Consider the following 14,689-nt stretch of genomic DNA (forward strand, 5'->3'; position numbering starts at 1 on the left):
TTTCGAGCTGAATCACCATACGTGCACCATCTAAAGAGGAAGAGAACATCGAAACAAATCAAATGATATAATTGAATCATGATTACAACCATTGGAGCTAGTCGCATGTGCCGCCAGAAGGCAGCGGATACATCGACAACTTTTTTACTTTTTTTACTTATACAAAACCAAAAATGTCCTTAGGATTAAATAATAATAATAATAAACAAACCATTAAAAAATTACAAACAAGCCCCTAAAACCAAGACTAACAAATTTAAAATAAAGAGTAATGTAGTAATTTTATAGTTTTTATCAAATATAAAAATACAAAAACACTACTGTGCATAAGGAATTGAATTATTTTATTGAAGAGTTAAACTAATAAATTTACTATACATTAAAAAATATAATTTCTAAAATAACCTCACATAATTCTTAACAAATATTTATATCATGGTAAAAAGATGATCTTATCCTTGTTACAAAGACAAAAAAAAAAACACCAAAGGATAATATAATAATTACAGTAATGAACAATAATCTATATTTTGGAACAGAATAACATCACCGAGGGGGTTAGTTTTTTTTTTTTTGGGACAATGCTTCTAGAATCGAGGAGGCAGTGAAGAGTTGCAATTTGGAAGTGTACGCGCACTGGAATAATATTTAGAATATATTTTATAATTGAGATTTTAAAAAACTTCTTGTTGTTTTTTAAAATATATATTTTTTAAAAAATATATTAAAATAATATATTTTTTAAAATAATTATTTTTAATATTAGCATATCAAAATAATTTAAAAACATAAAAAAAATATATTAATCTGAAACAAAAAAAAAAAAATAATTTAAATTTTTTTTAAAAATTCTTTTAAAACATAAAAATAAACAGGACTTAAGTTAAAAAACTAGCATTGCTTATACTTAAATAAAAGCCAACCTTTAATTCAGTTTAAAAGGTTAGTTCAAATTAAATTGAATTAATTTAAAATAATAATAATATTATTTTTTAAATCAAAATATTAAAAAGAAAAATATTTTTTAAAATTAAATGAAGTTTTGATTAACTCAACTTCCACCCATTAGTTTTTTGTCAAACCTCAAATAAGCAAGACAGGCTAATAACATTGCCCTTGAAAAGGTAATCTTGACACCAGGAATGGAAGAATCATAATGAAAGATAAAAATTAAAATGGCATTTTAATTTCGTGTTTGGAATACTAATTAAGAACCAAAATGAAATTAAAAATTTAATGTCTATGTTTTATGATAAACAAAAAATTAACAATTGGAAAAATAGGCTCATGGTAGTAAGTTAAAACCTAAGCAGGCATGTTGATACAAGTTAATAATATTTTTTTAAAAAAGTCAAATCATTTAATTTTGACTAGGTCAAACTAGTCAATCTAACTTCTAAAACCCATAAAGAAAGAAATTAATGCATTTCTAAGGGCACCAAAAAGTTTTGCCAGCATATTTGGGTTCTGGAGACGCAACCACAAGGAGCATACAAGGTTTCTTCCTACCTCAAAACTATTATAAAGATTGTAAGGTAGAGGCCAACCAAAATGGAGAACTCAAATGAACAATGAGTGTGCAGAGTGAGGCCTGCCTGCTTCTCATAGCGGAGCAGCTAATGCTCTTTACTGTACAACCTGAGTCCCTCGAAAGAACGGACAAAGAATTAAACAGAACCTCGCCATTGCCTCTGCAACTATAGTTTGAGGGCTTCTCTAAAATTAATGCTGAAACTGTGCGAAGCAGGACTTGCTACATTTCCCTTTTGCATCATGGCCACAAATTCATTGTAATCTATGCGTCCATCCTGCAAAATTTACAAGCCATTGATGATTACAAGCTCAGCATGCAATATAGTTTGGAAAATAGACATAATAGAATACGTTTATATGCGACGTATATATATGCAGTATAAGATGCAATGCAGGAGCATCTTTATCACAAAATCCAAATAGCATATCCGCTCTGCCATTCAAAATGTTTCCTAACCAAGAAAGAAAACTAATCCGAGTGGATTTCGAGTTCTTGACATGAGCGGACCAAGTTGTATTCACATTAAGTTTATATAGGACCACGAAATGCCCCTGCAAATCAATCCTCACCCATCCAGCAGCCTTCAAACGTTGCAATCAGGCATTCACCAATGAGGTCTCTCACCCCTTTCCATCATTTTTCTTGTCGACATCTCTTTCCATCCTTAGTTCAGTTCAAATGGAATATTATAAAAGAGATAAAAAGATTCTTACATTGTCCTGATCAACTTCTCTGATCATTTCTTCCAAGCGAACATCCTCCCATCCAAACTCCTCGCAAGCTTTTTGAAGTTCATCTGGAGTAATGTAGCCACTTCCATCCTTGTCAAAGTACGAGAAAGCTGCAAATAGATGGTCATCTCTCTCAATTTTGTTTAGATGAAGTGTTGCAGCAATGAACTCCCCGTAATCAATTGTGCCACTATTGTCTACATCAGCCTGCAATTTAAGAATACACCATAGATTAAACAGTTTTAGAATATAAAATATCTTCCATCCTTTAGAAATTTGTGCGATTCACAATAATAAACTAACTCTTCTACAAACAATGAAGCACACCAAATCTAGAACTAAATCATGTGAAAGGGATGAAATAAGTTATAGCAGTATTTTTTTTTCTCGGGTTGACAGTATAAAGTTCATAGTTATTATCCTGAAAAACTTAAAGTTCACATTCAGAAAATTCCCCTTCATATGCTCATTTCCTGTCAATACAAAGTAGTTATTTTCCTGGATCAAAGATTGAATCTGGACTTCATACGATACTCACTGCATGCATCAGATCATAAATTTCAGATTCCTTAAGATTAGCTCCAAATCTTTTTAATCCAGCCTTGAGTTCTTCAAAAGTGATATGACCACTGCCATCAGTGTCTATCATCTTGAACATCTCCTTGAGGCCAGCTATTTCTTCTTCGGATAGAGTCTCTGCAATGACCTGAAAGAGGAAAAAGAAAACCCATCATTCTCTATTCTTAGAAACTTATAGTTTAAATTCCTGAACAAGAATGTTGAAACATCTGAAAAGAGTTATTTCAATTCAAGATATTAAGCACTTCCCAGCTATCTTATATTCAAATGCTTCAAGGTTCATTACTACATCATTTCTTGCACATCCCGAGACTTACTCTAAGAGCCATTTTCTTGAACTTGTTCATTGCAGAAAATTGCTTCAGGCGACTTAATACAGCAGAATCCAGAGGCTTGTCAGGAGCCACACCATCTTCTTGCACCCAAGGGTGGCCTGCAAGGAGTTCGGTCCACAAATCAGTGTTGAAAGAAAATCCTACATGGATAACAAATGTTAGGTCTTCAATTTTTAACTGATTTTTTTTTTCTTTATATTAAATGAAAAGAGAAACAGAAACCATTCAATTCTTGTTTAGTAAGAGGTTTGGTACTTATTTTTAAATATTGCACTCTTTTCTTGTTTCTGTCCTTAACTCTCTTGCTTGATAATGAGACTCTATCAACACTGTGGATAACTAGGGGAGATGAGGCTGAATGACTCTTAACCACCGCATCAAGGATTCAGAATTTTAATAATCTTATGGAAATATCAATCACATCAGTACAATTTCTGCCGAGGATTTAATGATGAAGCACAACCTTTCTGAATGCAGACTTCTCCTTCATTCAAAAGACATGAAACCTATGTAGAAGGACTGCCACATGCCATGCACTAAAGCTCAGAGCTATCAATTTTTTTATTGGGTAAACGTTGGCAGTCCAGTATTTCATTTCTTTTTCATTCAAGCAATGATCAAAAGTAGTAATCAGTAGTTCATGATGTAAGAAAATGAATAATCAGGACTCACACAGAACTTCATGTGCAGTTAAGCGCCTTCTGGGATCTCGAATGAGCATTCTCCTCACTAAATCCTTAGCGCTTTCAGAGATACTAGGCCAAGGGTCTGATGAAAAGTCAAGATCACCATGCAGTACCTGTTCAAATATCCCCTCCTCGTTCTCTAGATAACCATGACAAGCAAAAAAATTAAGTTAAATTTAAATCACATTTAGAAAATATGCGGGAATCAGAAGCTAGCAAATGACAGAATCCGCACCGGCCCAAAAGGGAGGCACTCCACTTAACAGAATGTAAACGATGACCCCAGCACTCCAAACATCTGCTTCAGGACCATAACGCTTTTTCAGAACCTCTGGAGCGACATAGTATGGACTTCCAACCACATCGCTAAATCTCTCTCCTGGAAATAGAACCGTCAATTTTTCAACCAAACTCTTTAGATGATCAATGATGAGGCCAAGTTTTTCATGACCAGTTTTACATGATCATGGAGACGAAGCTATTGGCTGAATATTCCAGATATAACATTTTCTGTTATGTGTGTTACATAAGGGCTTGTGATACACTTAGTGATTAGACATATAATTATAGAAATTAACCAGAAAGTTGTCAAATAAAACAAAAGGATGGTAGTGAAAATAACACAAGATCTATTCCAGTAGCAATTGTAATTACAAAGATAAGACCATACCTGGCTTGAAGAATATTGACAAACCAAAGTCAATTGTTTTTAGAAGTGAGTCTTCTTTTTCGTTGACAAACAGAAAATTCTCTGGTTTAAGATCTCGATGCATCACACCCAGTGAATGACAAGCTTCAACCACTCCAACTATAGTTCGAGTAAGCTCAGCTGCCTTTCTTTCAGTATAATGCCCCCGCTGAATAATCCTATCAAAGAGTTCACCACCAGCACATAACTCCATAACAACGTGAACCGCCATCGCATCCTCATAGGCCCCTTTAATAGATATAACATTTGGGTGGCCAGCCAAATGGTGCATTATCTGAATTTCCCTTCTCACATCCTCCACATCCTCATCAGTTAACAACTTCCTCTTAGCAATCGATTTGCATGCGAATTCTTTCTTTGTTGCTTTCTCTACACAGAGAAATGTTGTCCCAAATTGCCCCTGTCCTAGTTTCTTTCCCAAACTATAGAACTCCTTTAAATTACCAGCTTGGGTTGTCAAAACATACTCGGTCCTAAGCCCAGCACTGGATACCCTTTTCACTTGAGGAGGTTTCTTAGGTTTTGCAGGCTCTTCTGATTTTACCGGCTTCTCTGGTTCTTCAGGTTTCGGCATGGTCATTTGTTCTGGGGGTTTGCTTTGAACTGGCAAAGGGGATTCAAGTTCTCTAGATGCAGCCTCGTGCTCATGGACAGGCTCCCCATTGGTCTGAGACATCGAATCATCTGGCGATTGATTCCGCCACATTGCAGCGGATACAGATTGGAAAAACCCATTTCTGGAAATGCTCGGTCCTACACAAGTATTACCCATCTATCCTGCACTCAATCACTTCTAAGTTCTAACCACTCCCACGGATTTCAACACCAAGATCTAATCCTATTGACCATACCAATACAGCACACAGATGTTCTAAACTTCAAAATACAAAACAACATGCCCCCTCAAAAATACCAAAATGAATGCTTGAACAGCAGCAGCTTATGAAAAAAGATGTACAAGCAAAGTTGAAGCAGCTATCACCACAAATTCTTGAGATTCTCTGCTTATAAAACATTTATCAATATGCAAATACAAGATGATTGACCTTCATTCAGCAAATCACAATGAAGATTGGAACTTTTCAACAAAATACAACAAATAAAGAATTCCACAAGCAGTCAAGCCTTCTCGATCAACGACTAAATCCACTACTAATACAACAACAAACCCTATACTTATTAGATCAGATAATAGTTATTAACAAGGAAACAACTCAAGATTCAACAACCCAAAAACAGAAATCAACGAGACAAACTCGACCCTTACAAACGAAGTGGGTCAGTAAACAGAAAGTTAAGATCTTGACCAGAGTTAAGCAAAGTAATTGTTTTACCGGGTATATTGGCTGGGAAAGAAGACAGAAAAGGAGGCATGATAAAGAATTACGACTTTGTTTTTGGTGGGCTAGAATCCCTTTGTGTTTGGTTCGTGCAAAAGTCTTGCCTTTTGTTTACGGATAAAATTTCTGGCATGGTATCTAAGCGGAATAAAATAAGCAGCCAGGTTCGTGAGCTGCTGTTGTGTAGTGTTAGAAGCTAGGACCATCAGCTAAATTCACGGAGTTTGTGGTAGCGGATTTTCCAATCCCAACCATTGCGGTTGATCTTTTTCGACTGAGGTTTGGTCGGGCTCCCGCTTTAACTTCTTCATTTATTTATTTTATAATTATCAGGATGGGGTCAGTTTCAGGATTTGACTAATTGGGTGTGCGGTGCATAAAAAAAAATCCTCAACTAGATCCTCATGTGAAGGAACATGACTAGCCTTTTCTCAACTGGTTTCCAATCTAGAGATGTAATTGTTGATGGAAGAATTGAATTGAGATTGCTGGATATGTTGGAGATCCACTGGGTTAAGAGCATGGGCTGGGGATGTAGTTGAAAAGAAATATACAGATTGGATACTGATTTGAGACTATCCCTTCCCTCTTGCTTTATTCTGCGATTAGCAAAGATTGAATTATGGCCATGGCGCACCGATACATTGTTTTTTCATGGCTACAGCTTTTATGGCTCTACCCTTCTACAAATGGAAGAAGTTTATATGCAATCTAAATTTTGATCCATGTGGAACATGCTCCGATAACATTCCGTTGAAACTATCAGATAAGAAAATGAAGAAAGCAGATAAAACCTCGGAAAAAGAGATCGTCTTTTCGTATACAGCACAACAGTGGAATTACTGTGTGTTTATATATATATATATATGGCTTCAGAACATGTAATGTATTTTTTTTACCAACCATGATTTAGTTCGCTAGGTTGTTTCGTCAACTCAAGACCTTGTATATCCCAAGTTTGATTTTGAACTATTTTGAAAATTAACTAGGTTAAACTTGTATATAGCTTGACATGTGTTAATGATTTTTATGATTAGGTGAACTTTTTTTTTATTACTTTAAATTGAATTTAACCTAATTAACTATCCTGGTTAAATAATATTCTATCTAATTTAATTAGGAATTTTTCCAATCAGTATGGGCCACAGAATTTCCTAATCAGCTCGTTAAATAGCTGGATTTAAAACAACAAAAGGGCAAGTTGAGAATCCAAACACAAGAAGAAAATCCTTCATGATTTCTTATACTACCGTACAAAATACCTCACACTCATGAACTACTTTACAGAAAGTTATCAATGGCTATAAAACATCAAAATACAGCCAGCACAGTGTGCAGGTCCCATTCAAATCAAATAACTTACCTCTGCATGCGCCCTTCAAATCAAATCAATTACTACAGCATTCAGTTTCTATCCTGTCATTTTCCACTTGTTTTTTCTCTCTAATAAATGCTTCAAAATATAGTTGATTTTGTTTTTAAAAATGTTTTTTAAACAAAGCACGTCAAAAGGGATGATATTATATTGCAAGAGGAATGAGCTCCTGGATCATGCAAAGCAATGCCCTGAGGCCGAAGAAAGCATCAATGCTAACAACACACCTTGAGACGAAGAGAGATCATGAGCTTTAACTGAAGTGCTTGAAAAGAAATGTAAACAAAAAGAGAAAGAAATTGCACAAAAATTAATTACAATTTTCCTTCCTCTGATTGTACATGAGCACAAAGAAAATACTTTATTTTATTACTCCCACATATTTCTGCCTACTCTCTTTATTGCAGTGGGAAGCCCACCCACAAAATCCTCACCCTCCATGGTTTTCTCCTTCCCACCAACCAACAGTAAACAGCTCAGCACCACCATACCTGACACGCATAAAAAATACAAGAAAAAAAAAAAGAAAAAAAAAATCCTGGGCATTTTTAATGGTTTCTGAACTTAAGACAGTGGCCCTTCCCTTCTATGCAATCATCGAATTTGAGCAACACAAAAACATCAAGTACATAATCATCACACCATAATCCAAATGCTTTTCCTTGCTAATCCCACCTTTTCATCTCTTGGTTGTAGGCTTCCCCTGTGAAAAACTAGAACCCTGTTCGCAGAGAAGAAAATTCAGATACAAGGACTTTACATGATCTCAGTAGCTCACCTGCATCAAGCCATGTAACACTGTAATGAGCTTAAACAATTTCACAGTCAAGCTTCAATTCTTAGGCTGTGATTCGTTTTCCCTTGAGGTGAAAGCTATACTTATTTGTCTTGAAAGCAAATTATGACCATTTTCAGGTTTAGGACAAGAAACAAGTTGCATGGCCGGTAGACATGAATAACCTCGTGCGTTTGTTGACATGGAAGCTCAAACAAAAAATAGGTTAAAAGTCGATTGTCAAGAGAATAGACTTCATTACTCCACAAATTTTTATTTTATTTTTATTTTTATTTTCAGAATGGTAATTCACCATTGTTGCAGTCATCAAGTTTTTATAGTTCTGTAACAAGTTATTGTGCTTTTTGTCAGTGTCTAGGAGTCGAAGGATGGAAGCAAGGCACTAGATTCTGCTGGGGGGTTGACCTCAACATCACATGCTGTCAGCTTGGAATGAGTCTAGATCATGGAGAAATGAGGATGAAATATAAAATGATTTTAAACACATGGAATAGCCCTACATTTGTGACGAGACCTAAACTAATGGTTGCTATGTGATTTTCACTGGTTGTTAGATTGCTGAAATATGTTGATGCAGATTAAGAAACCCTAAACAAGGAACAACAACATCAAACTTAATTTCATAGATGGATTTGAAGTAGAATCAGAATAAGAACTTCACCTTTATCCTTCTTTGAAGTTTTCCTTTTGGCACAAGGGAGTCTTTATTTACTGGCATGTGGTGAAATGTGAATCTTGTCCAAATGTCCCAAGCATCCGGCAAGCCACTTCAAGCAACCTCCCTGCCAAATATTATAAAGAAATAAGCACCAATGATTCATACAGATCAACTGAAAGCTACATGCTAACTTCGATTGGTTCACGAAAGCAACCCCTCAACAATAACATAAAGGCTAAACTAATATCCATAATTAACATCAGCAAGCGTCTGTATTAACACTCCTGTCACACATAATTAACAATATTGAACTCCAAAGAGGCACTTCCATGGAGGAATATCATTAATAATTTCATATATTTTCACTGTCATGGCATTTCCTCCATATAGGCAGCAAGTGGCAAGCCTCATATGGGGGATCTGTGAATTAATTGCAGTTCATTCTGACAGCTAGAAATGTAACAGTAGAAACCGGAATAGAAAGATCTGATCTTTGATAAAATACAAGAAGTCAAAGAATCGTGTGGCTACCAACTCAATGCTTTGAAATAAATAATGGATCTTCCAGTCTGCATAATATAGACAGGATACCCCAACTATACTGATGGTCCCTTTACGTTTGGCTGTATTCTATATGCTGAAATAGCATCCCAATATATATTTTTAAAGCAAATGACAATGCATGCAAAGATCATAGACATAAATCAGCAAGAACACCCTGTTTTTTGTTGGCTTGGAAGAAGTCAGCATTGCAAATAAAATAAAAAAAGAAGAAAGAAATCTGATTATGGTCGGAGTTGTGTAGTTATTGCCCATTTATTATTGCGGTGCACCGCAGGTTGCGCGGCAATAAAAGCATGAAAATCATGTTTTTGCTGTGGTGCAGTCTATGGTTGCATCACGATACCAAACAAAGCATAGAAAAATATTTTTCCCTATAATCTAATGACATCTTCTCCCCTGTAGGGTCATGGTTGCTTCAGCTTGGTCCAGAGCCCCTTCCCAGAGAAAAATACTACAAATTCTTTAGGTGAAATAGAACAGAATATGAGATTAGGTAAGGCAACAACTCACTTTTTTCATGTCTATTCTTATTCTTACTAAGCTATCTAACAGGTTCAGAAGTTGACTTGACAACATCTTCATAAACAAATCAAGTTACCTAATTGTAAACTTGACGATAACATAATAAAAGATGATCATGGTAGTTGCCAGGCATTGTCCTAAGAGATTAAGAGAGGAAGATGGCTTACCTCCCTCCCACATTTACAAATAAAAAATGCAAGTATTTTCTGTTTTTTGCATGCTAATAATGATAACAGAATAATTCCAAAACTTTTTATCGTAGTTAAACTTTGAGATTTTTTTTAAAAACCCTAAAATAATATTGTTTTGATAAAAAAATCAAGTTTTTTATAATTCTAAATTAACGATTGATCAAGTTAACCTCTAGTTCTTATGACACTTATTTTTAGAACCATAATTAACAACAAAACAAAATGTAGAATAAACTCAAAAATGAAAAACCCCATAAATTTCATATCAGGAAAACAAATAAAAATGCAATGTACTGTCACATACCTAACCAACCCTCCAAGAACTAAAGACCCAACAAAGATACCAGGAAAAAGACAACTATGCCACTCTGACCAACTCTGACCCACCGACACTCACAATACTAACACCTCACCCAAAAAGCCAAAGCCTCCACGTACTAGCCCAACTCACCACCGAAACATTTTTTACCAAAACAGAAATATCGGCCACCATTAATATTAAAATTAACCCCAGAAAAGGCCAGGAAAATAGAACAACATGGGCTCTCACAATGCAGGCAGATTCAATAGGATATACAGTTTTTTTTTTTAATAAAAAAAAACCCTTTACCCTCCCGGCAAAATCAACCACCGAAACATTGAGAACCGAAATAACGGCCCGTATTGAAATCAACCGGACAATTACTGAGAAAACAGTGCAACAGAGCAAGCAAATTCAATACAGCACGCCACCTAGTAAAAAATGCCCTCTAAGTTCCGGCCAAATTCACCACCGAAACATTTAAACCGAAACCGATATCGAAAACTAACAATGCAAGAAAAATTCAATGGAACATACCTCTCCTTTGTGGATTAACAGCAACCTTAACGCTCTTAATTTCCTTTTTGGTCTCCGATTTCTCCTTCTCCTCTAATGGAAACAAAACCCCATCAATCCCTTGAACCGAAATTCTCCCATCTGTGTAAATATCAGGATCAAACAAATAAGCAGAATTTTCAGTGTGTCCAAATTTCACAGACCCGTCAGCTTCTTCTGCCAAAACCTTGTGTGGCAATCTTAATGTATCATAAGAAATTTTCCCAAATCTTCTAACAGCATTGTACATGCTTTCTTCAGTTTGATACTCAGGTATCACATGGTAGTAGATTATCTGCTCTGGCGCTCCCGGTTCACTCAACTGGTCCGTTGTAAGCTTAGCCATTGCTTCATCATTTGGGGCTAAAACTGTTAGCACATACCCTTCAGAGACCAATCTTCCCATTTCAGTTGCTAATGATGTTAGATTCACAAGAATATCAGCCATTTCATTATATCCTCCATATAAAAGAAGGGTTTCAATGAAATCTTTAACTTGTTTTTCTCCATTGAAATGGTGATGAGGTCCACCTGGACCAGGAGCTGGAGCCGGGGCAAGAGATGGGCCGGGCGCCATTGCATCATAGATTGGTAGCACCGGGGCTGAACCGGGTTTTGCTGGTGGTGCTGGTTTCTTCAACCTGTGTGTTCTTGGATCAACCTCCGGTGCTCCTTCTGGTTTCACAGCTGAGATTGATTGCAAACTCCTGCGATTGTTGAAATCCTGCTGAACAGATCGTGGGATTAGCAACCTTTCTATCCCATGAATCACTCCATCTGGCCTCTCCACTGCATTCACCTGAATGATTTTCGCCGAATCTATTAACTTGTCGCCGGATTCCTGACTGCTGAGTTTGACTCTATCGCGGCACAAAGTGCTGTGATGTTGAAGAGAAGAATTATGGCTAGGATTGATTCTGTTGGGTACAATGTGGTAAAGTAAAAGAGTCTGGAGAGACTTGAGATTGCCAGGTTCAAGCAAGAACCTCTTGAATTCAGGATCAAGATCGCGTTCAAGAGCTTCGTTCTTAGGAGCAAAGATGGTGATATTGTGTTTTCCAACAGCATCTTCAAGGGTTTGTAAAAGAAGTGCTTTTTCAACGAGTTCAGCTAGTTCTGTATAATGGGAGTCGAGAAGAGCTACAAGAACGGAGTTTGAGTTGATTTGGCCTGAATAAGTGCCATTACTATGGTTTTCTTGCAATGCAGAAAAAGAAAACCTCAGATGGAAAGTAGAGACAAGAAGAAATGTGAAGAAAACGTTGAAAGAAGATTGTGCGCTGGCCATGGCCAATGAAGAGGATTGAGAGGAAAGAATTGGTTTCTTGTAGAGGTGATGGGGGGACGGATATATAAAACTAGAACCAGCTAGAAGTAGTAGAAAGGGTTGGTTTTGTTTGCTTCAAAGGCCAGTCTTTCTTGATTTCTTTTCATCTCCTCTCTTTGCTTCCTTTTCATCTCTCTTGGGTTGGGTTGTGTTTGTGGTGTTGTTTTATACAGTTCTTTAATTAAGGTACATAGAACGGTGGGCTGATGATAATGAGAGAGGACAGTGACGCCATTTGTTTGTTTGGTTTGGTTTGGGACTACTTCTGCTTTAGTTGGGTAAAAAAAAAAAAAGATGTTTCTTTTTTGTTGCCGGCATCTCAAATTTTTCCCTCGCAAGCAAGCTAGCAAAGCAGAATTGGACTCGGGAAAGTGACTTGGCGTTTCAAAATGATGGTTATAATACCTGGATCCTGACGGTAAAATTTTTTTTTGTTTTTATATTTTAAAAATATTTTTAAAAAATTAATATATTTTTAGTATTTTTAGATTATTTTGATATATTATATTAAAATAATTTTTTAAAAATAAAAAATATTTTAAAAAACAACGTAATTACACTTTTAAACAGATTCAAGATTTTCTTAGTAAAGAATTAACCAAAATTGTTTTTTATAAAAAAATTTTCTTTGCTGGTGTCTTTTTTGTTTTTTTTTCTTGAATATATAAAAAAGCTTAAGACAACGTTTTCTCTTAATTAAAAAAATGAAGTTTTTTTTAATCATATGTTTCTAGAAAGAGACTAAAATAAAAGGTTGAAATTATGAGCAGAGGAGAGTGATTTTTGTGTTTTCGTCATATCTGTTTCTAGAATAAAATTATTTTTTCACGATATTATTTTACCTGAACAATGACACCATCATCTATTTGGTGGTTCCCATATTCATTATAAAATCATATTTATATAAAAAAAAGACTGTTGGTATTGTTTGCATTAACTAAATTAATTAAATCAAATTAATTAAATTTTATAAATTTAACTTAAATTTAGTAAGCCATTTGAATTGGGTTTAACCCACCAACCAAAAAACTAATAATCTTTAAAGATGTTTTTTATAATTTTAAAAGGTATAGTTTAATTGATTAGATTTTAAATTTATTTTCTAAAAATTACTAATTTAAGTTTAATAAATTTCAAGGTCACTAAAAATTACCAATATATGTAAGTTGGTAAAAACACCCAAGATAATAACAATAATAAAAAGAAATACTTCCCAGATTTAGATTTGAGGATTATAAATTCTACATATTAATCTCCGCGATGCATCATGGCCTTATACATTAAGCCAATAGCCCAACCTTATGGGCCGCGTAGGATGTAGTAAAGAAATCCTTAATAGGCCCGTTCCGACAATACCCCACGTTTGCAAATCCAAACCCACCCGACAATAAATCTTCAGCAGCATCTCCTCCTCCTGTCCTTTCTTCGACGATCACTGCAACGATTTTTAAGTTTTAACTTCTTCGCTCCAAAAAGAGAATGGCTTTACACTCCACTCTCTCCTCTCCTTCTCCAACCTTACAGCCACCACCACTCTTTTCTTCGACTCATCCACTTAAATCTCAAGCTCTGCTCCTCAATTTGAACTCATTTACAAATTCTGCCACTCGCTCTCTCCGCCTCTCTCCACCCGCCGTCCCTCTCCGGTCACCGCGGCAGTCTCTGCTCCTGAAAACAAAGGCTCCACTGGAACCGATTCAGGGGAGAAAAAACCGTTGTTCGAAGTCAAAGACTTGACCGCTGTGATTGCTGAGTCGAAACAGGAGATTCCTAAGGGCGTAAACGTTCTGGTTTATGAAGGCGAGGTTATTTAATAATAATAATAATAATAATAATAATAATAATAATAATAATTGATGATTTATTTTATAAAGAAATGAAATTCAGTTAATTAATTACGTGGATGTTTTTTAATTTTTGAATAGGTTCACGCTATTATGGGAAAAAATGGGTCTGGTAAGAGCACATCTTCAAAGGTTAGTGCTTTATGTTAGTGTTAATCGTGATTAATAGAATTAAGGATTTAATTGTGTTAGTTTTAATGGGTTTTTGTTAATTTTTGTACGGTACTCGTTGGGCATCAGGATTATGAAGTAACAGGAGGGAGTGTAGTGTTTAAAGCTGAGAACTTGCTTGATGTGGTGCCAAAAGAAAGGTCACTTGCTGGGCTTTTTATGAGTTTTCAGTCACCAGTTGAGATTCCTGGTGTCAACAATATTGATTTTCTTAATATGGCTTATAATGCACGGAGACGGAAACATGGTCTGCCTGAACTTGGACCTATGTAGGTATAAATACGAGATTTTTTGCTGCTCGAATTGAATGATTGTATTTACAGTTTGTTTCAGTGATATTTTGTTTTGTTGCTGCAGTTCTAAGCTTATTTGTTTCCAAAACTTGAGCTTGTGAACATGAAGAGTGATTTTCTCAGTAGAAATGTGAATGGAGCGGTGGTGAAATAAAGTTGAATGAGATTTCACAACTTG

At 35.6% G+C, this 14,689-nt stretch overlaps 2 protein-coding genes across 5 annotated transcripts; both read right to left on the minus strand.

The window, feature by feature from the left end:
• Window positions 1-1,406: 1,406 nt before the first annotated feature.
• Window positions 1,407-6,462, minus strand: LOC118060130 (calcium-dependent protein kinase 1). 3 transcript variants are annotated; one of them, XM_073412021.1, is made up of 8 exons: window positions 5,909-6,462; window positions 4,536-5,412; window positions 4,101-4,244; window positions 3,852-4,004; window positions 3,162-3,277; window positions 2,804-2,971; window positions 2,248-2,472; window positions 1,407-1,808 (listed from the first exon to the last, which is right to left on the minus strand). In XM_073412021.1, the coding sequence occupies exons 2-8, from the start codon at window positions 5,344-5,346 to the stop codon at window positions 1,698-1,700; spliced, it is 1,728 nt and encodes a 575-aa protein (XP_073268122.1). In that variant the 5' UTR covers window positions 5,347-5,412; window positions 5,909-6,462; the 3' UTR covers window positions 1,407-1,697. The 3 variants fall into 3 exon arrangements, with proteins under 3 accessions (XP_073268122.1, XP_034929173.1, XP_034929172.1); XM_035073282.2 differs by having other exon boundaries at window positions 4,536-5,575; XM_035073281.2 differs by having other exon boundaries at window positions 4,536-6,462.
• Window positions 6,463-7,588: 1,126 nt separating this feature from the next.
• On the minus strand, window positions 7,589-12,434 carry LOC118060131 (fasciclin-like arabinogalactan protein 17). Of its 2 annotated transcripts, none has more exons than XM_035073284.2 (3): window positions 10,859-12,434; window positions 8,747-8,867; window positions 7,589-8,010 (listed from the first exon to the last, which is right to left on the minus strand). In XM_035073284.2, exons 1-2 carry the CDS (start codon window positions 12,162-12,164, stop codon window positions 8,794-8,796), a joined length of 1,380 nt encoding a protein of 459 aa, XP_034929175.1. In that variant the 5' UTR covers window positions 12,165-12,434; the 3' UTR covers window positions 7,589-8,010; window positions 8,747-8,793. The 2 variants fall into 2 exon arrangements, with proteins under 2 accessions (XP_034929175.1, XP_034929174.1); XM_035073283.2 differs by having other exon boundaries at window positions 7,589-8,067; window positions 10,859-12,430.
• Between the last annotated feature and the right edge of the window lie 2,255 nt (window positions 12,435-14,689).

This window comes from Populus alba, chromosome 10 (assembly GCF_005239225.2).
Source record: "Populus alba chromosome 10, ASM523922v2, whole genome shotgun sequence".
Classification (NCBI taxonomy): domain Eukaryota; kingdom Viridiplantae; phylum Streptophyta; class Magnoliopsida; order Malpighiales; family Salicaceae; genus Populus; species Populus alba.